This window comes from Aquarana catesbeiana, linkage group LG06 (assembly GCF_042186555.1).
Source record: "Aquarana catesbeiana isolate 2022-GZ linkage group LG06, ASM4218655v1, whole genome shotgun sequence".
In the NCBI taxonomy this organism is placed as follows: Eukaryota; Metazoa; Chordata; class Amphibia; order Anura; family Ranidae; genus Aquarana; species Aquarana catesbeiana.
The window spans coordinates 48,191,260-48,219,096 of NC_133329.1; the positions used below are offsets into that span (position 1 = coordinate 48,191,260).

Below are 27,837 nucleotides of genomic sequence, written 5' to 3' on the forward strand. Positions count from 1 at the left end.
CAGAAATACTAAATATAACAGACTGCTTCCCAACTGAAAAGTTCCTTTCCCTTTAGCTGGCAGGCACACAAAATGAAATATTTGGGTATTTACCTTACTCCAAACCCAGGCGCCCTATTCCGCTCAAACTTCTTGCCTTTATTAAACGCGATTAAAGCTGACTTACAAAAATGGTCTCAGATGGCTCATTCCTGGTTGGGGAGGATAGGGGTCATTAAGATGAATATACTACCCAGGTTGCTGTTTTTATTTCAAATGATCCCGTTTGGAATACCAGTAGGTTTCTTTACAATATTAAAATCGCTGGTTGGCAAATATATATGGAATAGAAAGCGTCCCAGGATTGCCAGGACCCTTCTCAATAGATCTAAACGAGAAGGAGGCTTAGCCTTACCAGACTTTAAAAAGTATTTCATGGCGATCACCTTGACCAGAATCTCTGACTGGAGTTTCCATAAAACAACTAAGCTTTGGGTAGAGTTGGAAGCAGAGCTAAGTGGCTCTGATCTCTTTACGCAACTATGGGTCCCTCAGAAATATAGAGCCCTATCATCCAAGACCTCTCCGCTTACTCATTCCACCCTTATGATGTGGGACTCTCTCTGTAAAACAAATAACTGGCCATATAATTCTCCCCTCATGCCACTGACAGGTCATAACTATTTCCCGCCGGGGAACTTAGACCTCAAAACTCACCCATGGACCCTGGGGACGTTGACCCAGCTACATCAGGTCACTACCTCGACGGGAGTTATCCCCTTGAATACAATTCTGCAAGACTCGATGGCTACCCCTATGGATCATTGGAGATATAGACAACTTGCGGCCTTTATCCATTCTCTTCCTAAACCCATCAGGCCTGTCACTGAACTGACACCTGTTGAAGCAGGCCGAGCCACAACCAGTGGAGAAGCCTGTCTCCCACTTTTATCAAATAATGCAAACACTAAACCCTGCAGGAGATCCGGCTTTCCTACACAATTGGGAAAAGGAACTTCAGAAAGAACTGTCTCCAACCCAAAAATCCGCTATCCTCATAATGTCTCATATTACTTCCTCAGCCACTAAAACAGCTGAAGTGAACTATAAGCTTGTAACAAGATGGCGTTACACGCCAGTCCTTCTTCATAAATACTTTCCACACATCTCCCCACTGTGCTGGCGGGGATGTGGGGAGTGTGCAACCCACGCCCACATCTGGTGGTTCTGCCCGCTGATACGACCATTCTGGTTGTCTATCCTTCACTGGATTAAGGAGATTCAAGGATCTGAGGTTCCTAATGATCCGTTTGTTGTACTATTACATTGTACAGGCAAATCAGTAGGTGCATATAAGAAATCTATAACCCCTCACCTCCTTAATGCTGCTAAAGCACTTATCCCCAGATTCTGGAAACAAAAAATATACCTACTTTACGCCAATGGCTAATGGAAGTTGATCGTACATACAGGGGAACCCTGCACCCAAATTAAAAAAAGGAAAGGCGTGGGGCCCCCCAGGCCCTATATACTCTGAACAGCAGTATACAGGCGGTGCAAACAAGACAGGGACTCTAGGTTTGTTGTTACCGTAAGTAGAATCTGTTTGTAATTTTGAACTGGTACATTTTTAAAGTGTAGCTCCAGCCAAAAAATCTATTTTTAAGCTTTTTGGAAAACATAGGGAAGGGTTATCACCCCTATAACATTTGTTTTGCTGTCTGTGCACCTCTTCAGAAGATTTCACCTCACTTTTTGTCCCAATGACAAATGTTTTTTGAAAACTTGGGGTTTTTAGTGAAACAAGGATTGGTGATAAAGCATCAATGAAGACGTTTTTCCCATATTAACTCTTACAGGAGAGAATTTCCCTTCCTAGGGGTAGATTTCATCTCACTTCCTGTTGTCTCCTTCCATTTGCAAGTAGGAGTCCTTTGTAAGTTGGATGTTTGAAAGTAGGGGCCTGCCCTATATACTCTACAGAAATTTGGGCCTTAGGTGTTGGTGTTACCACAACGCTGTAAGCCCTCACAGTTACTCTTGGTGGGCGCAGGAATGGGCCCTGCTGTCAAATATTAGATCAAGAATTGTAATTACATGTCCCTGTTGAACAGGGGCAGAAAAATTGGGCCTTAGGCACTGGTGCCACAACACTGCAACCCCTCACAGATGCTATAGTTGGAGCACAGGAATGAGCCCTGCTGCAAAGTATTGCATCAAAAATTGTAATTATACACCCCTGCTAAACAGGGGCTGAAAATTTGGGCCTTGGGCACTGGTGCTGGTGCCACTACACTGCAACCCCTCACAGATACTATAGTTGGAGCGCAGGAATGAGCCCTGCTGCAAAGTATTGCTTTAAAAATTGTACTTACACGCCCCTGTTAAACAGGGGCAAAAAAATTGGTCCTTGGCCACCGGTGGCGGTGCCCAGAACCAAAAATGTTCTTACAGGCTATCAGCATGAAAATTGAGGAGGAAGAGGACTGTAACTCAGCATAACAGGATAGTCACTCAGCAACAGCATAGGCAGTCTTGAAGGGATCTCACATTAAAAAATAAAAATCAATCGGTTACATCAGCATCAGGTGCTTGGTAGCTGATGATCCAAGACTGATTCATTTTTATGAAGGTCAGCCGATCGACCAATTCGGTGGACAGGCGCACCCTGTGATCGGTTACAAAGCCTCCAGCAGCACTGAATGTGCGTCCTGAAAGAATGCTGGATGCAGGACAGGCCAGTAGCTCAATTGCATACTGTGCAAGCTCTGGCCAGTGATCCATCCTCAAGACTAGGGATGAGCCGAACACCCCCCTGTTCGGTTCGCACCAGAACATGCGAACAGGAAAAAAGTTCGTTCGAACACGCGAACATCGTTAAAGTCTATGGGACACGAACATGAATAATCAAAAGTGCTAATTTTAAAGGCTAATATGCAAGTTATTGTCATAAAAAGTGTTTGGGGACCCGGGTCCTGCCCCGGGGGACATGGATCAATGCAAAAAAAAGTTTTAAAAACGGCCGTTTTTTCAGGAGCAGTGATTTTAATAATGCTTAAAGTCAAACAATAAAAGTGTAATATCCCTTTAAATTTCGTAGCTGGGGGGTGTCTATAGTATGCCTGTAAAGGGGCGCATGTTTCCCGTGTTTAGAACAGTCTGACAGCAAAATGACATTTCGAAGGAAAAAAAGCCATTTAAAACTACCCGCAGGTATTGCATTGCCGACAATACACTTAGAAGTTCATTGATAAAAACGGCATGGGAATTCCCCACAGGGCAACCCCAAACCAAAATAAAAAAAAAAAAAAATGACGTGGGAGTCCCCCTAAATTCCATACAAGGCCCTTCAGGTCTGGTATGGATATTAAGGGGAACCCCGGCCAAAATTTAAAAAAAAAATGACGTGGGGTTCCCCCTAAATTCCATACCAGACCTGGTGTATGGATTTTAAGGGGAACCCCGCGCCAAAAAAAAAAAAAAAAAACGGTGTGGGGTCCCCCCAAAAATCCATACCAGACCCTTATCCGAGCACGCAACCTGGCAGGCCGCAGGAAAAGAGGGGGGGACGAGAGTGCGGCCCCCCCCTCCTAAACCGTACCAGGCCACATGCCCTCAACATTGGGAGGGTGCTTTGGGGTAGCCCCCCAAAACACCTTGTCCCCATGTTGATGAGGACAAGGGCCTCATCCCTACAACCCTGGCCGGTGGTTGTGGGGGTCTGCGGGCGGGGAGCTTATCAGAATCTGGAAGCCCCCTTTAACAAGGGGACCCCCAGATCCCGACCCCCCCTGTGTGAAATGGTAAGGGGGTACTTACCCCTACCATTTCACTAAAAAACTGTCAAAAATGTTTAAAATGACAAGAGACAGTTTTTGACAATTCCTTTATTTAAATGCTTCTTCTATCCTCCTTCATCTTCTTCTTCTGGTTCTTCTGGCTCTTCTGGTTCTTCCTCCGGCGTTCTCGTCCAGCATCTCCTCTGCGGCGTCTTCTATCTTCTTCTCCTCGGGCCGCTCCGCACCCATGCATGGGGGGAGGCTCCCGCTCTTCTCTTCATCTTCTTCTTCATCCTCTTCTCTTCTTCCTTCTTCTCTTCTTCTCTTCTTCATTTTCTTCTCCGGGCCGCTCCGCACCCATACTGGCATGGAGGGAGGCTCCCGCTGTGTGACGGCGTCTCTTCGTCTGACGGTTCTTAAATAACGGGGGGTGGGGCCACCCCGCCCCCCTCTGACGCACAGTGACTTGACGGGACTTTCCTGTGGCATTCCCCGTGACGTCACAGGGAAGTCCCGTCAAGTCACAGTGCGTCAGAGGGGGGCGGGGTCACCGGGTGGCCCCGCCCCCCGTTATTTAAGAACCGTCAGACGAAGAGACGCCGTCACACAGCGGGAGCCTCCCTCCATGCCAGCATGGGTGCGGAGCGGCCCGGAGAAGAAAATGAAGAAGAGAAGAAGAGAAGAAGATAGAAGAGAAGAGGATGAAGAAGAAGATGAAGAGAAGAGCGTGAGCCTCCCCCCCATGCCATGGGTGCGGAGCGGCCCGAGGAGAAGAAGATAGAAGACGCCGCAGAGGAGATGCTGGACGAGAACGCCGGAGGAAGAACCAGTAGAGCCAGAAGAACCAGAAGAAGAAGATGAAGGAAGATAGAAGAAGCATTTAAATAAAGGAATTGTCAAAAACTGTCTCTTGTCATTTTTAACATTTTTGACAGTTTTTTAGTGAAATGGTAGGGGTAAGTACCCCCTTACCATTTCACACAGGGGGGGCGGGATCTGGGGGTTCCCTTGTTAAAGGGGGCTTCCAGATTCCGATAAGCTCCCCACCCGCAGATCCCCACAACCACCGGCCAGGGTTGTGGGGATGAGGCCCTTGTCCTCATCAACATGGGGACAAAGCACCCTCCCAATGTTGAGGGCATGTGGCCTGGTACGGTTCAGGAGGGGGGAGCGCACTCTCATCCCCCCCTCTTTTCCTGCGGCCTGCCAGGTTGCGTGCTCGGATTTTTTTGGCGCGGGGTTCCCCTTAATATCCATACCAGACCTGAAGGGCCTTGTATGGAATTTAGGGGGACTCCCACGTCATTTTTTTTTTTTTAATTTTTGATCGGGGTTGCCCTGTGGGGAATTCCCATGCCGTTTTTATCAATGAACTTCTATGTGTATTGTCGGCAATGCAATAGCCGCGGGTAGTTTTAAATGGCTTTTTTTCCTTCGAAATGTCATTTTGCTGTCAGACTGTTCTAAACACGGGAAACATGCGCCCCTTTACAGGCATACTATAGACACCCCCCAGCTACGAAATTTAAAGGGATATTACACTTTTATTGTTTGACTTTAACCACTTCCCACCCGCCCTATGGCGGATTGACGTCCGGGAAGTGGTTCTGTTATCCTGACTGGACGTCATATGACGTCCAGCAGGATAACATGCCGCAGCGCGCCCCCGGGGGCGCGCATCGCGGAGATCGGTGGAGCGGTGTGTCAGTCTGACACACCGCTCCACCGATCTTGGTAAAGAGCCTCCGGCGGAGGCTCTTTACCACGTGATCAGCCGTGTCCAATCACGGCTGATCACGATGTCAATAGGAAGAGCCATTGATCAGCTCTTCCTCACTCGCGTCTGACAGACGCAAGTAGAGGAGAGCCGATCGGTGGCTCTCCTGGCAGGGGGGGGCCTGCGCTGATTGTTTATCAGCGCAGCCCCCCCGCAGATCACCACACTGGACCACCAGGGATCGCCACTAGGACCACCAGGGAAGGGGCAACATGTGGATGGCCAGGTATGTACCCCATGGCCATCCACATGTGCCCAGTGTGCCAAATCTGTGCCAATCAGTGCCCACAAATGGGCACTGATTGGCACCATCATGTTGCAGTGATGCCCAGCAATGCCACCCTTAGGGGCATCACTGCAAACAAGCACTGCCATCAGTGCCACCCATCAGTGTCCATTCATGCCACCTGTCAGTGCCCATCCGTGCCCATCAGTGCCCATATATCAGTGCCCATCCGTGCCCATCTGTGCCAACTATCAGTGCCACCCATAAGTAACCATCAATGCCACCTACGAGTGCCCATCAATGCCACCTACGAGTGCCCATCAGTGCCGCCTATAAGTGCCCATCCATGCCACCTATGAGTGCCCATCAGTGCCGCATACCAGTGCCACCTATCAGTGCCCATCAGTGCCACCTATCAGTGTCCATCAGTGCCGCCTATCAGTGCCCATCATCAGTGCCCGTCAGTGCCACCTCATCAGTGCCACCTCATTGGTGCCACCTCATCGGTGCCCATCAGTGCCGCCGTATCAGTGCCCGTCAGTGCAGCCATATCAGTGCCCGTCATTGAAGAAAACGTACTTATTTACAAAAAGTTTTAACAGAAACAAAGAAAAACTTGTTTTTTTTCAAAATTTTCTTTTTTTTTTTTATTTGTTGCGCAAAAAATAAAAACCACAGAGGTGATCAAATACCACCAAAAGAAAGCTCTATTTGTGGGAACAAAATGATAAAAAATTTGTTTGGGTACAGTGTAGCATGACCGCGCAATTGTCATTCAAATTGCGACAGCACTGAAAGGTGAAAATTGGGCTGGGCGGGAAGGTGTCTAAGTGCCTGGTATTGAAGTGGTTAAGCATTATTAAAATCACTGCTCCTGAAAAAACGGCCGTTTTTAAAACTTTTTTTGCATTGATCCATGTCCCCTAGGGCAGGACCCAGGTCCCCAAACACTTTTTATGACAATAACTTGCATATAAGCCTTTAAAATTAGCACTTTTGATTTCTCCCATAGACTTTTAAAGGGTGTTCCGCGACATTCGAATTTGCCGCGAACACCCCAAATTGTTCGCTGTTCGGCGAACTTGCGAACAGCCAATGTTCGAGTTGAACATGAGTTTGACTCGAACTCGAAGCTCATCCCTACTCAAGACCCAGTAATCCAGATTTTCGGTGGGAAAGGTGTCCAAGTCTGATCTTGCCCCTAGGTAATCCTGCACCATGTGAATCAGACGCTCGCCCTGGTTGCTGGAGACCTTGGGGCTGCGGACCAAAAAATTGTCTGAATGCATCGCTCAGACGGCCACCTTCTCCACCGCTCCTTCTCCGACTGACCGAAGCCTCAGCAACACGTTGTCCAGGACCAAGAAATTGTAACCTCCCAGGCTCTGGGAACGCGTTGTACAAACTTTTCTGCAAGGCCTCACGAAGATGTTTCATCCTCTGCTTCCTCTGTGACGGCAAGATAAATTCTGCAACCTTACCCTTGTAACGTGGATCAAGGAGGGTTGCCAGCCAGTAATCATCACTCCCCTTAATACCACTAATACGAGGATCCTTCTGTAGGCTTTGCAGGATCAGGGAGGCCATGCAGCGTAGGTTTGCTGAGGCATTCGGTCCAGAGTCCTCTGGGTCACCAAGGACGACATGATCCACAGTCACCTCCTCCCAGCCACGTACAAGTCCATGGGTTTCTTCGGACTGTAAATGATCCCTTGAAGACTGCTGCTGATGCTGAGTGCCAGGCTCCATCTCCATGCTGACACAATCCTCCTCCTCCTCCTCGTCCTCTTCCTGTGTGATCGGTGGGCTGCAGAAACACTGTCTGGATAAAGGGGGCCTTGAGAGGTAAGGAAGTCCTCCTCTTCCTCCCTCTGTTCTGCCTCACGTGCCCGGTCCATTATTCCACGCAGCGTGTGCTCCAACAGGTGGACAAGAGGGACAGTGTCACTGATGCATGCACTGTCACTGCTCACCATCCTCGTGGCCTCCTCAGATGGTGACAGGACAGTGCATGCATCCCTGATCATAGCCCACTGGCATGGGGAAAAAAACAAGGTCCCCTGACCCTGTCCTGGTCCCATAGTCGCATAGGTACTCATTGATGGCCCTCTGATGCGTGTGCAGCCGCTGCAGCATGGCCAACGTTGAGTTCCACTTGGTGGGCATATCACAGATTAGGCGGTTCTTGGGCAGGTTAAATTCATTTTGGAGGTCAACCAGCCGAGCACTGGCATTATATGACCTGCGGAAATGCACACAGACTTTCCTGGCCTGCCTCAGGGCATCCTGTAAGCCCGGGTACCTGCCCAAGAACCGCTGCACCACCAAGTTAAGGATGTGAGCCAAACAGGGAACATGGGTCAGTTGTCCCTGTCGGAGGGCAGAGAGGATGTTGGTGCCATTGTCACAAACCACCATTCCTGGCTTTAGCTGTCATGGTGTCAACCATCTCTGAACCTGCCCCTGCAGAGCTGACAGAATCTCTGCCCCAGTGTGGCTCTTGTCCCCCAAGCACACCAGCTCAAGCACTGCATGGCATCTTTTTGCCTGCGTGCTTGCGTAGCCCCTTGAATGCCTACGGAGCACCGCTGGTTCCGAGGACAAATCAGCACAGGAAGAGGCCATGGGGGAAGAAGTAGAGGAGGGGGTGGAGGAGAGAGGTGTGGCAGAATCACCACTAGTAGAATTTTGGAGGCATGGTGGTGGAACAACCTCCAACACTACTGCACCCTGTCCTGCATCCTTCCCAGCAGTCACCAGAGTCACCCAATGCGCCGTGAGATAGGTAACGTCCTTGTCCATGCCTGCTGGACCATGAGTCAGCGGTAATATGCACCTTACCGCTAACCGCCCTGTCCAGCGAGGCTAAGACATTGCCTTCCACATGCCGGTATAGAGCCGGAATCGCCTTCCATGAGAAAAAGTGGCGTTTGGGAACCTGCCACTGAGGAATTGCACATTCCACAAACTCACGGAAGGGGCAGAGTCTACCAACCGAAAAGGCAGCAGTTGAAGTGCTAGCAATTTAGCCAAGCTAGCATTCAACTGCTGGGCATGTGGATGGCTGGGAGCGAACTTCTTTCGGTGGTGCAGCAGCTGGGGCAGGGAAATTTGCGTGGTACAAGCTGATGTCGGTGTACCAATAGCAGATTGCCCGCAAGTACTTGGCTGTGACACACCTAACACACCTAATTCTACACCTTCATTCCTCTCAGTGCAGGTTTCAGAGAGGACTGAAGGTATAGTGGGATTGGAGATCCCAGCTGATGAGGAGCAAGAAGAGGTCCGCTTTGTTCTTTGGTGTTGGTCTTTTAGGTACGTTTGCCAACGAACTGCATGGCAGGTCGACATATGTCTGGTCAAGCATGTGGTGCCCAAGCAGGTGATGTTTTGGCCATGCGAGATACGTTTGAGACATATGTTGCAAATAGCAGCGGTGGGATCCGATGCACTCATCTCAAAAAAGGCCCACACCAAAGCACTTTTGGAATAACGCGCAGAGACAGCAGCGCCCTGGACACGCGAAGCTCTGCGGTGTGATGCAGTCGGTGTGCTGCCCTTAAGCTGGCCCCTGGAGGGCATCCTGCCTCATTGGAGATGTGCCTCCTCCTCCTCCTCTCTCCTATCAGGCACCCACGTGGAGTTAGTGACCTCATCATCCCCTCCCTCCTCATCACTGGAGCAAAGCTGGCAGTATGCTGCAGCTGGGGGAACATGACTGCCAGATTGCTGTCCTTCCTGGGCACCCCCTCTCTCTGGGCTCACGTTACTGCCTTCCTCTAGCTGGGTACCATCATCGGAGCCTTCAAAACGCTGGGCATCCTCCTAGAGCATGTACCCAACACTGTGGTCAAACAGATCGGGGGACACCTCAAGAGGACATGGTGGGGCTAGGGAAGGAGTGACTGATGCCATTGAGCCGTGGGTAGAGGCTGCGTTGGCAGCTGCTTTGCCGAACAAAGTACCCTGAGCCTGGGTGAGAGAGGATGAGGAGGATGAGGACGGCTTCTCATCCACTCTACCAAGTCTTCTGCATGTTGCGGCTCAACACGGCCAGCTGCCAAAAAAAGGGCAAGCGTGTCCCACAGCCACGTGCTGATGAGGATGCACTGTCTCCACGACCACCACTGTTGCCTCTAGATACAGAGCCTGCTTGCCCTCTTTTATTGGCATGTGACTATCTGCCTTCTCCTTGACCTTCCAGACATACTAATGGCCTGCAGTGAGATGTAGCTGCACAAAGCTGGGATGTATATACAGTCAGGTCCATAAATATTGGAACATTGACACAATTCTAATCTTTTCGGCTCTATACACCACCACAATGGATTTGAAATGAAAGGAAGCTGGGCTTTAACTGCAGAATTTCAGCTTTAATTTGAGGGTATTTACATCCATTTCAGGTGAACGGTGTAGGAATTACAACAGTCTGTATATGTGCCTCACACTTTTTAAGGGACCAAAAGTAATGGGACAATTGTGTTATTCCCTCAGTATCCCATTTACAAGGAGCAGATAAAAGGTCCTGAGTTCATTCCAAGTGTGCTATTTGCATTTGAAACCTGTTGCTGTCAACTCTCAATATGAGATCCAAAGAGCTGTCACTATCAGTGAAGCAAGCAATCATTAGGCTGAAAAAACAAAACAAACCCATCAGAGAGATAGCAAAAACATTAGGTGTGGCCAAATCAACTGTTTGGAACATCCTTAAAAAGAAAGAACGCACTGGTGGGCTCAGCAACACCAAAAGACCCGAAAGACCACGGAAAACAAGTGTGGCGGATGACCGAAGAATTTTTTCTCTGGTGAAGAAAACACCCTTCACAACAGCTGGCCAGATCAAGAACACTCTCCAGGAGGTAGGTGTATGTGTGTCAATGTCAACAATCAAGAGAAGACTTCACCAGAGTGAATTCAGAGGGTTCGCCACAAGATGTAAACCATTGGTGAGCCTCAAAAACAGGAAGGCCAGATTAGAGTTTGCCAAACAACATCTAAAAAATCCTTCACAGTTCTGGAACAACATCCCATGGACAGATGAGACCTAGATCAACTTGCGCCAGAGTGATGGGAAGAGAAGAGTATGGAGCAGTAAAGGAACGGCTCATGATCCAAAGCATACCACCTCATCAGTGAAGCATGGTGGTAGTAGTGTCATGGCGTGGGCATGTATGGCTGCAAATGGAACTGGTTCTCTTGTATTCATTGATGATGTGACTGCTGACAAAAGCAGCAGGATGAATTCTGAAGTGTTTCGGGCAATATTATCTGCTCACATTCAGCAAAATGCTTCAGAACTCATTGGACAGTGCTTCACAGTGCAGATGGACAATGACCCGAAGCATACTGCAAAAGCAACCAAAGAGTTTTTTAAGGGAAAGAAGTGGAATGTTATACAATGGCCAAGTCAATCACCTGACCTGAATCCGATTGAGCATGCATTTCACTTGCTGAAGACAAAACTGAAGAGAAAATGCCCCAAGAACAAGCAGGAACTGAAGACAGTTGCAGTAGAGGCCTGGCAGAGCATCACTAGGGATGAAACCCAGTGTCTGGTGATGTCTATGCGTTCCAGACTTCAGGCTGTAATTGACTGCAAAGGATTTGCAACCAAGTATTAAAAAGTGAAAGTTTGATGGATGATTGTTAATCTGTCCCATTACTTTTGGTCCCTTAAAAAGTGGGAGGCACATATACAAACTGTTATAATTCCTACACCGTTCACCTGATTTGGATGTAAATACCCTCAAATTAAAGCTGAAAGTCTGCAGTTAAAGCACATCTTGTTCGTTTCATTTCAAATCCATTGTGGTGGTGTATAGAACCAAAAAGATTAGAATTTTGTCGATGTCCCAATATTTATGGACCTGACTATATATACACGGATACTGCAGCTAGCAGAATCACTTGCCTGCCTGTGGTACTAATAGGATCAGAAGAACACCACCAATTTTCTTCAGGTAAATTTAGGTGCACACTGTGCAGAGGACACAGTACACTAACTGTAAATACTGTAGCTGCTTGCCTGTGGTATTAATAGGATCAGTACAACAGCAATTGTCTTCAGATAGCTTTGGTGCACACTGTGCAGAGGACACAGCACACCAACTGTAAATACTGCAGCTGCCTGCCTGTGGTATTAATAGGATCAGAACAACAGCAATTGTGTTTGGGTAGCTTTAGGTGCCCACTGTGCAGAGGACACAGTACACTAACTGTAAATACTGCAGCTGCCTGCCTGTGGTATTAATAGGATCAGAACAACAACAATTGTCTTCAGGTAGTGTAAATACTGTAAAAACACCTGCCTGCCTGCCAGTAGGAAGAGAATAACAGGAACTAGGATCTAGCTAAACTTAGCTAAACTGAATACAGTGTATATATCTATATATATATAGATATATACACATACACACACACAAAACACCTAGAATGCATATATATATACACAATACACTGTAAGTATCTAACTTAAATCAAATGACACTGTCTCTCTGTCTATCTCTCCGCCGCAACACACTGCACAAGGCCACCAAAACCAAAACCTAAACCTAAAATGCTAAAACCCCTGAGCCATAATTGGCCAAAGCCACCCTGGCTTTGGCCAATTACGGCTCTCTGTACAGACGGCGCTGTGAATGGCCAAGCATGCAGGTCATAGCGCATGCTTGGCCAATTATAAGCCAGCAATGCACTGCGATGCCACAGTGAAGTATGGGCCGTGACACACCACTCGAATTTGGCGCGAACGGCCCATAACGTTCGCAATTTGCCGAACGGTCTAATAGGGCGTACACACGGTCGGACTTTGTTCGGACATTCCGACAACAAAATCCTAGGATTTTTTCCGACGGATGTTGGCTCAAACTTGTTTTGTCTACACACGGTCGCACAAAGTTGTCGGAAAATCCGATCGTTCTAAACGCGGTGACGTAAAACATGTACGTCGGGACTATAAATGGGGCAGTGGCCAATAGCTTTCATCTCTTTATTTATTCTGAGCATGCGTGGCACTTTGTCCGGATTTGTGTACACACGATCGGAATTTCCGACAACGGATTTTGTTGTCGGAAAATTTTATCTCCTGCTCTCCAACTTTGTGTGTCGGAAAATCCGATGGAAAATGTCCGATGGAGCCCACACATGGTCGGAATTTCCGACAACACGCTCCGATCGGACATTTTCCATCGGAAAATCCGACCGTGTGTACGGGGCATAACAGGCGATGTTCGAGTTGAACATGGGTTCGACTCGAACTCGAAGCTAATCCCTAGTCTACAATACCAATGTAGCCATGCCCCCATAGGACTCGCTGAATGTAGTGGTTCACCTGTCACCCTGCCCAGCCCAACATCCATCTCTCAGACACTCAGCCACATAGAACAGTCCATACACATCCAAATATAGACAGGAGACTCAGTCAGAATATGAGGGAAGTTCTTTACCTGGCAGGACTGCAGAGAAAGAGGGAGAGAATCCCTCACAACTGCAAACCTCCAAAATCATTTACACCATTACATGGTGTCTGGCAGTTCCCATCCTGTGCTGCCCATCTCCCTGCCCCCTGTGACACCATTCACAGCTGCTCACAGAATGACAATAAAGCCAGGAGAGCAGTGCGGTGCACTGCATATAAAAAGACAGGAAAAAACCCAGAGGCAATGATTACATTGCAGAGCTCTTATAATACCATACCTGTACAATATCAATGCTGTTTAACCATCATTTTGCCTGTGGCCTTGGCACAAGGCACCTAGTTTTTAGAAGGATTTACCTTCAGCACTCAGGGTCTTCCAACTCCATGAGAGGCTGAACATGGAGGGGTAGGTTGGGCAAGGGGGGATGCAGCAAACAAATTATATACCAACAGGTGGCCTGGAGCAGACCAAAAAAGAACATCCTAGTTGGAGGAGGGGCTGCTTTTTATTCAGCTAGATACAGGTGGTCATGTGGTGTTAACACGTTGTGTGCTGACGCGAGGTGGGCCAGGTAAAATAATTATACACATACAGTATTTTTATCAGAAATAGGTTAAATATGCTTCTTGGAATGTGTAACCTTGATACCCCCCCCCCCCCCATAATCCCCATGTGAAAAAAAATTATATGCATATTCCTATCAGAAAGAGGTTATATATGTTTCTTGGAATGTGTAACTATGATATTTCCCCCATAATCCCCAAGTAGAAAAATAAGTATACCCATGTTTTTATCAGAAATAGGTTAACTGAGCTCCTAGGCATGTTTAGCCATGATAATCCACCCATAATCCCCATGTAGAAAAAGAATTATACATATATTATATATATATATACACACACACATACAGTATGTACCTATCAGAAACAGGTGGAACAGCATGGGCACACATCCTATGTAATGCATTTGACCTAAGTATTGTAAAATAATTACTATTATTGTAAAGCTGCAAGTAAATAAATCAGCAAGTAAACAGTTAAACATTAGCATCTGCTTCTTGCAACATTGTATTAAGCACTGCAGAAAAGAATAACATATTTTGAGTCATTACCATATATGTGTGTAAAAAGTATACTGACATCTAGTGAGAGTTTTGTGCTTTGTAGCCAATAATCCAATCATCCCAATAAGCAGTTTAGTATATCATATACTACCAACATTTCTCTATATTACCTGGTTTTGGTTGTTTTTGGGCTGGTCTGGGTCCTTCCTTTTTATTCACACTTTGTTGAATTAATTGTGAAATTCCTGGAACATGAAATAAGTGAGACTCAGGCAGGGTTTCTGATGACATCAAGAAAAATACACAGATCAATGTTACAGAATCATCCACAATACCAATGTAGCCATGCCACCATTGGGGTCGCTGAATGTAGTGGTTCACCTGTCACCCTGCCCAGCCCAACATCCATCTCTCAGACACTAAGCCACATAGAACAGTCCATACACTTTTGTTTTTTTTTTGTTTGTTTTTTTATAGAGGGGATTGAATTTGGATGGCAATGGGAAATTATGGGATGCCCAGGAAAATTCAGCACAACTTGCTTGGGACTTCTATATACACTCCAGTATATACACTCCAGTTTTCTCTCCAGCACAAACTCTTGCTTAAAGTGGATTTAAACCCAATGTCATCCTTTCTAAACTACTGCCATAGGGGTTATCTATAAGGATATACACGCCTCCTGCATGTATCTTTACCTGTCAAATGTCTCCCCTCTGTCTGTTATGAGACCCGAAAAACTGCAGATTCTGTGGGTGGGTCTGTTGTTTGGAGCTCGGTGGGTGGGGTCATGATGTCAGTAGACTCCCCGCCCACCTCTACACTCACCTTGTAAATATGCATTTTCTCCTGTGTATTTCTAACACCGAACTTCTGCTATGATCTCTAACATCCAGTGAAAAGACAGGAAAGTAACCACATGACTTCAGCATGCCCAATCATACTGAGGTGTGGAACAGCCAATCCTTGCAGAGCTGCTGAAGAAAGGAGTGGGGGAGGGAATTAAAAAATAATGCATGTCTTAGGCTAATGCACGAGATATGTAAATCACCTGTCACTCACAGCAAGGGGGAGGATTTGACAAAGTTTTTCTCTGTCAAGTTTTATCTCACTGAACAATAAAAGAGGATTGCTCAGAGATGGATTAACTCTTTGTGGCAAGACTGGGCTCAAATGATAGGAAATCTTATACTCTACATTATGACATAAAAAAAAAAAAAAAGTTTGGGTTTACATCCACTTAAAGACCTCTTATCCTTCACTCCTCCAGCACTTCACTTGCTGCAGACTCTTACTCCTCCAGGCTAGCTAACACTGCATGGTTAGGTCTGACAATAACTCAACTAGGCCTCAATGAACTGCTTTTTGCGGGCAGGGACCTTGGGCCCCTGTGGTGTAGAAATAGTTCAGGTGCTAGCTGTCCTCTACTCAGCTACCAAGTCCAGATAGCTTTCTTCAGGCCTTGCCAGCCAGCCTCGCTGCAATGACCTCTTTCCACTGCCCTTCCCACAATCCTCTCTTCTGGTTCTGCTCCCAGTTCTCCCAGGCGTGCCTCCCCAGTCCTCCCAACTGTGCTTCATTCACCAGCCCTCCTGGCTGTGACCAGTTGTCCTCCCTGGAGTCTCTTAGCAGTGTTCTTTCCTGCTGTCCTCCCGTGGGCCCCAACAGTCTCCACACTCTCTCACTCCAGCTTTTCCACCCGACAACCCCCCCCCAGCTGGGCTGAACCAGGGTAATTATGGAGACCTGCACCCTGCCAATCCAAGTTGGGGATTGGTCAAGGCTCAGTAAAGTACCCCAGGCAGCTCCACCTCCCCTCTCCTCCTCTCTTTCTAGCACTTTCTAGAAAGAAGAGGGAGGTGACAGTGATGCTACCTGTGAATCGCTCTGCCCTGAGCCACTCCCAGCCAAGAATGAAAACAAACAGGCCTAGTCACCAGCTAGGCCTGCCTAAATATCCCTACGCTATAGAAAAATCCTCACTCTAGCACCTACCTACCTAGAGGGTGCTACACCAACATTTATCTGTTACCTTGACTTGCTTGTTTCTGGATTGGTCTGGTCTGTTTATTCACATTTTGTCCAGTGTTATGTGACTGTTTTGGAACATCTCCATCTCGTCTTATCATTTTCTTCGCTGGGATTCCAGAGCTTGATACAGAATAATCATTCGTAGTTGCAGCTTCGGAACCCATACTGCTGCGCACTTGCATATCATTCATGGCTTCAGAAGCTTTAAAAAAAACAAAAAGACACATTAGAGCTGTCACTATCAGTGAAGCAAGCAATCATTAGGCTGAAAAAACAAAACAAACCCATCAGAGAGATAGCAAGAACATTAGGTGTGGCCAAATCAACTGTTTGGAACATCCTTAAAAAGAAAGAACGCACTGGTGGGCTCAGCAACACCAAAAGACCTGAAAGACCACAGAAAACAAGTGTGGCGGATGACCGAAGAATTCTTTCTCTGGTGAAGAAAACACCCTTCACAACAGCTGGCCAGATCAAGAACACTCTCCAGGAGGTAGGTGTATGTGTGTCAATGTCAACAATCAAGAGAAGACTTCACCAGAGTGAATTCAGAGGGTTCGCCACAAGATGTAAACCATTGGTGAGCCTCAAAAACAGGAAGGCCAGATTAGAGTTTGCCAAACAACATCTAAAAAATCCTTCACAGTTCTGGAACAACATCCTATGGACAGATGAGACCTAGATCAACTTGCGCCAGAGTGATGGGAAGAGAAGAGTATGGAGCAGTAAAGGAACGGCTCATGATCCAAAGCATACCACCTCATCAGTGAAGCATGGTGGTAGTAGTGTCATGGCGTGGGCATGTATGGCTGCAAATGGAACTGGTTCTCTTGTATTCATTGATGATGTGACTGCTGACAAAAGCAGCAGGATGAATTCTGAAGTGTTTCGGGCAATATTATCTGCTCACATTCAGCAAAATGCTTCAGAACTCATTGGACAGTGCTTCACAGTGCAGATGGACAATGACCCGAAGCATACTGCAAAAGCAACCAAAGAGTTTTTTAAGGGAAAGAAGTGGAATGTTATACAATGGCCAAGTCAATCACCTGACCTGAATCCGATTGAGCATGCATTTCACTTGCTGAAGACAAAACTGAAGAGAAAATGCCCCAAGAACAAGCAGGAACTGAAGACAGTTGCAGTAGAGGCCTGGCAGAGCATCACTAGGGATGAAACCCAAGGTCTGGTGATGTCTAAGCGTTCCAGACTTCAGGCTGTAATTGACTGCAAAGGATTTGCAACCAAGTATTAAAAAGTGAAAGTTTGATGGATGATTGTTAATCTGTCCCATTACTTTTGGTCCCTTAAAAAGTGGGAGGCACATATACAAACTGTTATAATTCCTACACCGTTCACCTGATTTGGATGTAAATACCCTCAAATTAAAGCTGAAAGTCTGCAGTTAAAGCACATCTTGTTCGTTTCATTTCAAATCCATTGTGGTGGTGTATAGAGCCAAAAAGATTAGAATTTTGTCGATGTCCCAATATTTATGGACCTGACTATATATACACGGATACTGCAGCTAGCAGAATCACTTGCCTGCCTGTGGTACTAATAGGATCAGAAGAACACCACCAATTTTCTTCAGGTAAATTTAGGTGCACACTGTGCAGAGGACACAGTACACTAACTGTAAATACTGTAGCTGCCTGCCTGTGGTATTAATAGGATCAGTACAACAGCAATTGTCTTCAGATAGCTTTGGTGCACACTGTGCAGAGGACACAGCACACTAACTGTAAATACTGCAGCTGCCTGTCTGTGGTATTAATAGGATCAGAACAACAGCAATTGTCTTTGGGTAGCTTTAGGTGCACACTGTGCAGAGGACACAGTACACTGACTGTAAATACTGCAGCTGCCTGCCTGTGGTATTAATAGGATCAGAACAACAACAATTGTCTTCAGGTAGTGTAAATACTGTAAAAACACCTGCCTGCCTGTCAGTAGGAAGAGAATAACAGGAACTATGATCTAGCTAAACTTAGCTAAACTGAATACAGTGTATATATCTATATATATATAGATATATACACATACACACACACACACACAAAACACCTAGAATGCATATATATATACACAATACACTGTAAGTATCTAACTTAAATCAAATGACACTGTCTCTCTGTCTATCTCTCCGCCGCCGCAACACACTACACAAGGCCACCAAAACCAAAACCTAAACCTAAAACGCTAAAACCCCTGAGCCATAATTGGCCAAAGCCACCCTGGCTTTGGCCAATTACGGCTCTCTGTACAGACGGCGCTGTGATTGGCCAAGCATGCAGGTCATAGCGCATGCTTGGCCAATTATAAGCCAGCAATGCACTGCGATGCCACAGTGAAGTATGGGCCGTGACACACCACTCGAATTTGGCGCGAACGGCCCATAACGTTCGCAATTTGACGAACGGTCTAACAGGCGATGTTCGAGTTGAACATGGGTTCGACTCGAACTCGAAGCTAATCCCTAGTCTACAATACCAATGTAGCCATGCCCCCATAGGGCTCGCTGAATGTAGTGGTTCACCTGTCACCCTGCCCAGCCCAACATCCATCTCTCAGACACTCAGCCACATAGAACAGTCCATACACATCCAAATATAGACAGGAGACTCAGTCAGAATATGAGGGAAGTTCTTTACCTGGCAGGACTGCAGAGAAAGAGGGAGAGAAGCCCTCACAACTGCAAACCTCCAAAATCATTTACACCATTACATGGTGTCTGGCAGTTCCCATCCTGTGCTGCCCATCTCCCTGCCCCCTGTGACACCATTCACAGCTGCTCACAGACTGACAATAAAGCCAGGAGAGCAGTGCGGTGCACTGCATATAAAAAGACAGGAAAAAACCCAGAGGCAATGATGACATTGCAGAGCTCTTATAATACCATACCTGTACAATATCCATAGGCGTGCACAGGGGGTGTGCCAGGTGTGCCTGGGCACACCCTAATCATTATGGGCAGTGCCGATTCCCCCTACTGCCTGGGCTTCCTCTGTGTTAGCCCCCCGCCCCACGGTGCTGCTGGCTTCCCTCATCTCCCCACAGCTGCTGCGGAGAATGCTTCAGGATAGAAAGTGAGGGAAGAAGCTAGTAAATATGTAATTTACCGGCACTTTCCTTTTATAAATGAACACAGTGAACACACTCACTCACTGTGTTCATTCATAACTTAAGCATAGTAAACCGTGTTTACTATGCTTCAGTTTGTGAATAAACAGGAAGCTGCTCAGCACAGAGCACTTCCCATTCATTCCCTGTCCAGTGCAGCTGCGGCTATAGAGAAATGCGTGCTTGAGCTTTGGGGTGCACACCCTAATGCAATAGGCTGCGCACACCTATGACAATATCAATGCTGTTTAACCATCATTTTGCCTGTGGCCTTGGCACAAGGCACCTAGTTTTTAGAAGGATTTACCTTCAGCACTCAGGGTCTTCCAACTCCATGAGAGGCTGAACATGGAGGGGTAGGTTGGGCAAGGGGGATGCAGCAAACAAATTATATACCAACAGGTGGCCTGGAGCAGACCAAAAAAGAACATCCTAGTTGGAGGAGGGGCTGCTTTTTATTCAGCTAGATACAGGTGGTCATGTGGTGTTAACACGTTGTGTGCTGACGCGAGGTGGGCCAGGTAAAATAATTATACACATACAGTATTTTTATCAGAAATAGGTTAAATATGCTTCTTGGAATGTGTAACCTTGATACCCCCCCCCCCCCATAATCCCCATGTGAAAAAAAATTATATGCATATTCCTATCAGAAATAGGTTATATGTGTTTCTTGGAATGTGTAACTATGATATTTCCCCCATAATCCCCAAGTAGAAAAATAAGTATACCCATGTTTTTATCAGAAATAGGTTAACTGAGCTCCTAGGCATGTTTAGCCATGATAATCCACCCATAATCCCCATGTAGAAAAAGAATTATACATATATTATATATATATATATATATATATATATATATATATATATATATATGTATATATATATACACACACACATACAGTATGTACCTATCAGAAACAGGTGGAACAGCATGGGCACACGTCCTATGTAATGCATTTGACCTAAGTATTGTAAAATAATTACTATTATTGTAAAGCTGCAAGTAAATAAATCAGCAAGTAAACAGTTAAACATTAGCATCTGCTTCTTGCAACATTGTATTAAGCACTGCAGAAAAGAATAACATATTTTGAGTCATTACCATATATGTGTGTAAAAAGTATACTGACATCTAGTGAGAGTTTTGTGCTTTGTAGCCAATAATCCAATCATCCCAATAAGCAGTTTAGTATATCATATACTACCAACATTTCTCTATATTACCTGGTTTTGGTTGTTTTTGGGCTGGTCTGGGTCCTTCCTTTTTATTCACACTTTGTTGAATTAATTGTGAAATTCCTGGAACATGAAATAAGTGAGACTCAGGCAGGGTTTCTGATGACATCAAGAAAAATACACAGATCAATGTTACAGAATCATCCACAATACCAATGTAGCCATGCCACCATAGGGGTCGCTGAATGTAGTGGTTCACCTGTCACCCTGCCCAGCCCAACATCCATCTCTCAGACACTAAGCCACATAGAACAGTCCATACACTTTTGGTTTTTTTTTTTGTTTTTTTTTTATAGAGGGGATTGAATTTGGATGGGAATGGGAAATTATGGGATGCCCAGGAAAATTCAGCACAACTTGCTTGGGACTTCTATATACACTCCAGTATATACACTCCAGTTTTCTCTCCAGCACAAACTCTTGCTTAAAGTGGATGTAAACCCAATGTCATCCTTTCTAAACTACTGCCATAGGGGTTATCTATAAGGATATAAATGCCTAGTGCATGTATCTTTACCTGTCAAATGTCTCCCCTCTGTCTGTTATGAGACCCGAAAAACTGCAGATTCTGTGGGTGGGTCTGTTGTTTGGAGCTCGGTGGGTGGAGTCATGATGTCAGTAGACTCCCCGCCCACCTCTACACTCGCCTTGTCAACATGCATTTTCTCCTGTGTATTTCTAACACCGAACTTCTGCTATGATCTCTAACATCCAGTGAAAAGACAGGAAAGTAACCACATGACTTCAGCATGCCCAATCATACTGAGGTGTGGAACATCCAATCCTTGCAGAGCTGCTGAAGAAAGGAGTGGGGGAGGGAATTAAAAAATAATGCATGTCTTAGGCTAGTGCACGAGATGTAAATCACCTGTCACTCACAGCAAGGGGGAGGATTTGACAAAGTTTTTCTCTGTCAAGTTTTATCTCACTGAACAATAAAAGAGGATTGCTCAGAGATGGATTAACTCTTTGTGGCAAGACTGGGCTCAAATGATAGGAAATCTTATACTCTACATTATGACATAAAAAAAAAAAAAAGTTTGGGTTTACATCCACTTAAAGACCTCTTATCCTTCACTCCTCCAGCACTTCACTTGCTGCAGACTCTTACTCCTCCAGGCTAGCTAACACTGCATGGTTAGGTCTGACAATAACTCAACTAGGCCTCAATGAACTGCTTTTTGCGGGCAGGGACCTTGGGCCCCTGTGGTGTAGAAATAGTTCAGGTGCTAGCTGTCCTCTACTCAGCTACCAAGTCCAGATAGCTTTCTTCAGGCCTTGCCAGCCAGCCTCGCTGCAATGACCTCTTTCCACTGCCCTTCCCACAATCCTCTCTTCTGGTTCTGCTCCCAGTTCTCCCAGGCGTGCCTCCCCAGTCCTCCCAACTGTGCTTCATTCACCAGCCCTCCTGTCTGTGACCAGTTGTCCTCCCTGGAGTCTCTTAGCAGTGTTCTTTCCTGCTGTCCTCCCGTGGGCCCCAACAGTCTCCACACTCTCTCACTCCAGCTTTTCCACCCGACAACCCCCCCCCAGCTGGGCTGAACCAGGGTAATTATGGAGACCTGCACCCTGCCAATCCAAGTTGGGGATTGGTCAAGGCTCAGTAAAGTACCCCAGGCAGCTCCACCTCCCCTCTCCTCCTCTCTTTCTAGCACTTTCTAGAAAGAAGAGGGAGGTGACAGTGATGCTACCTGTGAATCGCTCTGCCCTGAGCCACTCCCAGCCAAGAATGAAAACAAACAGGCCTAGTCACCAGCTAGGCCTGCCTAAATATCCCTACGCTATAGAAAAATCCTCACTCTAGCACCTACCTACCTAGAGGGTGCTACACCAACATTTATCTGTTACCTTGACTTGCTTGTTTCTGGATTGGTCTGGTCTGTTTATTCACATTTTGTCCAGTGTTATGTGACTGTTTTGGAACATCTCCATCTCGTCTTATCATTTTCTTCGCTGGGATTCCAGAGCTTGATACAGAATAATCATTCGTAGTTGCAGCTTTGGAACCCATACTGCTGCGCACTTGCATACCTTTCATGGCTTTAGAAGCTTTAAAAAAAACACAAAGACACATTAGAATACCAAGTGACTTTTCAGCAACCCCTAGATTCAAAAGATCTATCTCATTAAAGCAGTATTAACCCCCCTCCCCCCCAAAAAAAATTGTTAAAATGCAGCTTACCAATTCTTAGATGTTATGGCTGTATTCAATTTTTTTAGGCGTTTTTCCTTTATATTCACCTGGTGAAGCGGCCAGGAAGTATGTTATTTTTAAACTTCCTTTAACAGTTCAGTTTTTAGTTATTTAGGTTAAAGTGGATATAAACCCCATTCATGACATCTGACATGGGCACATAACCTATATTGCCAAAAGTATTGTGACACCTGCTTTTACATGCACATGAACCTTAATGATATCCCAGTCTTAGTCCGTAGGGTTCAATATTGAGTTGGCCCACCCTTTGCTGCTATAACAGCTTCAACTCTTCTGGGAAGGCTGTCCACAAGGTTTAGGAGTGTGTCTATGGGAATGTTTGACCATTCTTCCAGAAGCGCATTTACGAGGTCAGGCACTGATGTTGGATGTTGAGAAGGCCTGGCTCACAGTCTCTGCTCTAATTAATCTCAAAAGGTGTTCTATCGGGTTGAGGTCAGGACTCTGTGTAGGCCAGTCAAGTTCCTCCACCACAAACACACTCATCCATGTCTTTATGGTCCTTGCTTTGTGCACTGGTCCAAATCATTTGGTGGAGGGGGGATTATTGTGTAGAGTTGTTTTTTAGGGGTTGGACTTGGCCCCTTAGTTCCTGTGAGGAAACTCTTAAGGCATCATTATGCCAAGATATTTTGGACATTTTCATGCTCCCAACTTTGTAGGAAAAGTTTGGGGATGGCCCCTTCCTGTTCCAACATGACTGCACACCAGTGCACAAAGCAAGGTCCATAAAGACATGGATGAGCGAGTTTGGGGTGGAGGACCTTGACTGGCCTGCACAGAGTCCTGACCCAATAGAACACCTTTGGAATGAATTAGAGCGGAGACTGCTAGCCAGGCCTTCTCGTCCAACATCAGTACCTGACATCACAAATGCGCTTCTGGAAGAATGGTCAAAGCCTTCCCAGCCTTCCCAGAAGAGTTGAAGCTGTTATAGCTGCAAAGGGTGGCACTACGGACTAAGACAGGGATGTCATTAAATTTCATGTGCGTGTAAAGGCAAGCGTCCTAATACTTTTGGTATTATAGTCTATATCTGTAGTGTTTACTTACCTCTCTCCAAAGCCCTAAGTGCCGTATCTTTCTGCTGCTCCGCTCCTCAGTTATCAGCATGATAACTTCTAACACGTTCTTCCGACACAGGAGGTAAAAGCAGCTGGAAATTGCTGGAGGGAACGAAGCAAAAGATAAGCAGAGAGCTTGTCTATTCACAGTACAGCGCTGCATGTTTCTTCCATCATCTGCCTATGTGGAAGGGGTGTGTGCCTTTCCTTCAATCAGCTCTCACACAGTGCAAGCCAAGAATCCACATCCACTGCTGAAACTGGAAGAAAATTTTCTAACACAATGTAAACTTTCTAAAAATTATATAAAGTTGAAGACAGCAGATATCCATGTAAAACTTATATAGGGAGATTTGTTTCATCTCTGTGTATCATCTGAGGCTGTTCACTTCACTGGGTATATGTGAGGGTTTACATACACTTTAACTCTTTATTCCAAAAGGAAAAAATAACTGTTGCTGTAACTGCTTATAAATGGTTAGCGGGAGTTCATCTTAAGGGTAGATTTACAAATGCTCTTGGATTGCACTCCAGAGGCTACTGACAGGCACTGAGGAAGTGATGCTTGTGTAAATTATTATCTGCCAGGGAAGTTGCTAATTTTACCCAAATTTTTACCAAAAAGTCAACTGTCATCTGTCTTTCACTGGGGCCTCTTCTGTGAGTGGAGACAGCTCATCCAGCACTGCAATCTATGCTTGCCGATGGCCAATCCCCTCATTGTGACATCAACATACTGTTGCAGTCTTCAGGACCTGAGAGGTCCCTGCTACTTGATAGCCAATAGGAAGTGTCCACATCACAGGCAGACGCTTGATGAAGAACCCTCCTACTTTGTAATCTATAAAATAGAAGACTCAGAACCTGGTGCATCATGTGACCAAAGTTTTGGGTAAGTAAAAGGGACTTTTAGCTTCTAATTTTTAAAACACTAACAAGGTAATTAGTTTGGGGAGTGGGGGTTGCTTGCTTTAAACAGCAAATGCACTCAAATTATGGCTGTGATCATCCTTATACAGAATATATCTTTAACACAATATACTGTAGAAATGTATGTTACCCACCTTTCCTAATGTCTCTCTCGATCGAACACCTTATCTCATTTTCATTTAGAGCTTTAAGGATGTCCTTGATGATTCCTGGCCCACGTCTATTGGTGAAACACCTGAAGATTGACTCAACAACGTACTCCACAGATTTATCATTAAGATTTCTCATCTTAATGCTTTCAGCTTTACCTGAAGGCTTTTTTCTGCAAAGAGCCAACTTAAAGTTTATCCATCTTATCCCTGTAAGCCCTATAAGATGCTTTGCACATATTGTTTGCTTGTTCATATTTAGGCTGGGAGGTACTGAACTCTGCCAAATGAAAAAAAATAAAAAATATATGGAGTATATATTAAAAAAAACAAAAACCTAGAATGGTCAAACTTAAAAAGATAATATTAGACGAAAGTTCTTCAAAATATGAATTTTTATGAATACTTATTTTTACACAAGCTTCTAGGGCTCATTTGCTGTAGCGGCAGACTTTGTCCCATCTTCCTAGTGCTGTCTAAGGCTAGCTGTGAGATTGGATGGGGTTCATCGTCCTCCCTCCATGGCCATCCGACAATGCAGCTAGCAAGGAGATTGCTGCCTTTACAGACAGCATAAGAGCAAGGTGCAGCGTGGTATGGAGGGTTGTAACACACATGTAAGGTAACAAAGGGATAGAAGGATTGGGCCTTTGAAACACGTTACCGGCCCCTTCTTCCATCAGCATGTAGAGCTTGCCATAAGGCAGTGCATTTCGGTGCTGGGTGCATTGGCAGCTTTTTAACAGCTGTCAAATCAGGTCCCCTTGATACCGGCCAGGGGATCAGGAGCTGCCGATGCACACATACAGCCTTGAGGTGTCTCTATCCTACCTCTTATGCTGAATGTCAAGAATTTTATTTTTATTTCTTTTTTAAGAATTTTAAATGTAAGTGTGCTATATTTTGTTTTAATAAATTATTACTATTATGCTATTAAGAATCTTATGTTGCTGTTTTTTTGTCGTTGGAGTCTTAAATAGACTATGCCTGACCCAAGATGGCCACTGGGGTCACACAGATAGCCAGCATCCAGTCAGACAACTGTCCCCCTGTGACCACAGGAAGTCAAAGAGGAGCCAAGTTCCTCGCAACTTCGGTTGAGCGCCACCTGCAGTGGGCAGTACAGACTGCATCTGCCTAAAAGCACTTTTCTCCATCTCCATAAACTCACCTGAGACAAGAATTCCACAAGGAATGGAGGAAAAGGGGGGCTTGTCAGCTAAAATGTTCCAGGTAAGTGTGGAAGTGTTTGGGGAAGGAGAAAAGTGCAGCCTGTCAAAGAAACCATGTCCATGCTAGCTGCTCAGGCAGCTATGGAGGCAGGAGGTACTCCCTGTCTGACTTCACAGCTAGCCTTAGACAGCACCTAGGAAGATGGAACAAAGTACTACATCTACTTTGTCCTCTGGGGAAAAGAACACATTAATAAAAATGAAAGTGGGGGAAATAGGCGGAGCTAAGTGGAGCGGACATGCATGCCTGAAGCACTGCTATCGGAGGAAGGCTAGTTCGCGAGACACACACACACTAATATTACCTACCTGTGCCCATTGAGCTCAGGAAGCCGGCGATATAGTTATAAGTGATCCTCCGTAGAATATGAGGGAGAGAAAAAGCAAAAACTCACCGGCCCATTCTACAGCTAAAATGGCACCGCCGACATTCTCCTCAGTTACCTCACGCAGTGCTGTGAGAGCCTTAAAGGCAAACATACAGGTACTGAACAATTCAGAAGAAGAAGAATGAGATTCTGTGTGTGGGGAAGATTCCTTTAAGAGTGAACATATATCCCCTGCAATGTTAAAACAAATTGAAAAAATGCTTCAAAAGGCCTTAAAGAGAAAGTAATCCCTGATGGGTTTACTTCCTCTTTGTTTGCCTGCAAAGGTAAAAGCATAATGGGCTACTATGCATCGCATAGTAGCCCATTATGTGTCACTTACCTGACACAGGAGCTTGCGTTGTCACCGCTGTTCGCTCTTGTACGACGTGTCCATCTTCCTTCCGGGTATCATCCGGGATTACGTCACTCCCGCACATGCACGCGGGAGCCGCCACTAACGGCATGGTCGCCGTTAGTGACGGCGCGCTCAGTGCGCCGCTGCGCACAGTGCGCCGCTGCGCTCAATGCGCCTGCACACCGTTGTCTACGGCGCCTGTCTTTTTGCAAATATCTCCTAAACCATGTAGGTTTAGGAGATATTTCAAGCACCTACAGGTAAACCTTAATCTAGGCTTACCTGTAGGTGAAAGTGGTCCCAGAGGGTTTACAACCACTTAAAAGCGCACCTCTGACCACATAACTACTAGATTCACTAAAGAAATTAGGGAACGGGGCCATCGCTTGTCAGAACTAGAAGCACGTGTGGCTGATATGGGAAAATATACTGTGAACTATACAGCTGAGATTGAATATCTAAAAGATGAAAATTTAATGCTGCAGACCCATTTGGAGAATTATGAAAACCATGCAAGACTGTCAAATTTATGCATAAGTGATATTCCTGAATCTGTGATAGATTTACAGGCCACAATGTTAGCACTATTCCAGGAATTACAACTGGCCATTCCAGTTGAACGCCATGAAATGGACAGAATTCATAGAGCTTTGACCCCCAAAAAAACAGGGCTCCCCTCGGGATATCTTTGCTAAATTTCATTTTTATCGCACAAAGGAACAGCTTCTGTATGAAGCAAAAGGAAAAGAGTCTCTAATCTTCCAAAGTCACAATTATCAACCCTTTGCTGACTTGGCGCAGTTAACAATCAATAAAAGACGGGCCTTGAAACCTCTGCTTCAAGTACTGTACTAAAACAAAACCAAATAATCTACCAATGGGGCTTT

General features: G+C 45.7%; 1 protein-coding gene across 4 annotated transcripts in view; it reads right to left on the bottom strand.

The window, feature by feature from the left end:
• The window catches only part of LOC141148377 (uncharacterized), a 185,921-nt gene that overhangs the window by 50,633 nt on the left and 107,451 nt on the right, over window positions 1–27,837 (bottom strand). For all 4 annotated transcript variants that reach the window (XM_073635810.1, XM_073635812.1, XM_073635809.1 and 1 more), the window contains 5 exons: window positions 24,978–25,272; window positions 22,483–22,683; window positions 20,623–20,697; window positions 16,275–16,475; window positions 14,413–14,487 (listed from right to left, as the gene is read on the bottom strand). In XM_073635810.1, coding sequence (XP_073491911.1) covers window positions 14,413–14,487; window positions 16,275–16,475; window positions 20,623–20,697; window positions 22,483–22,683; window positions 24,978–25,272 — 847 coding nt within the window. The remainder of the gene's footprint in view (window positions 1–14,412; window positions 14,488–16,274; window positions 16,476–20,622; window positions 20,698–22,482; window positions 22,684–24,977; window positions 25,273–27,837) is intronic.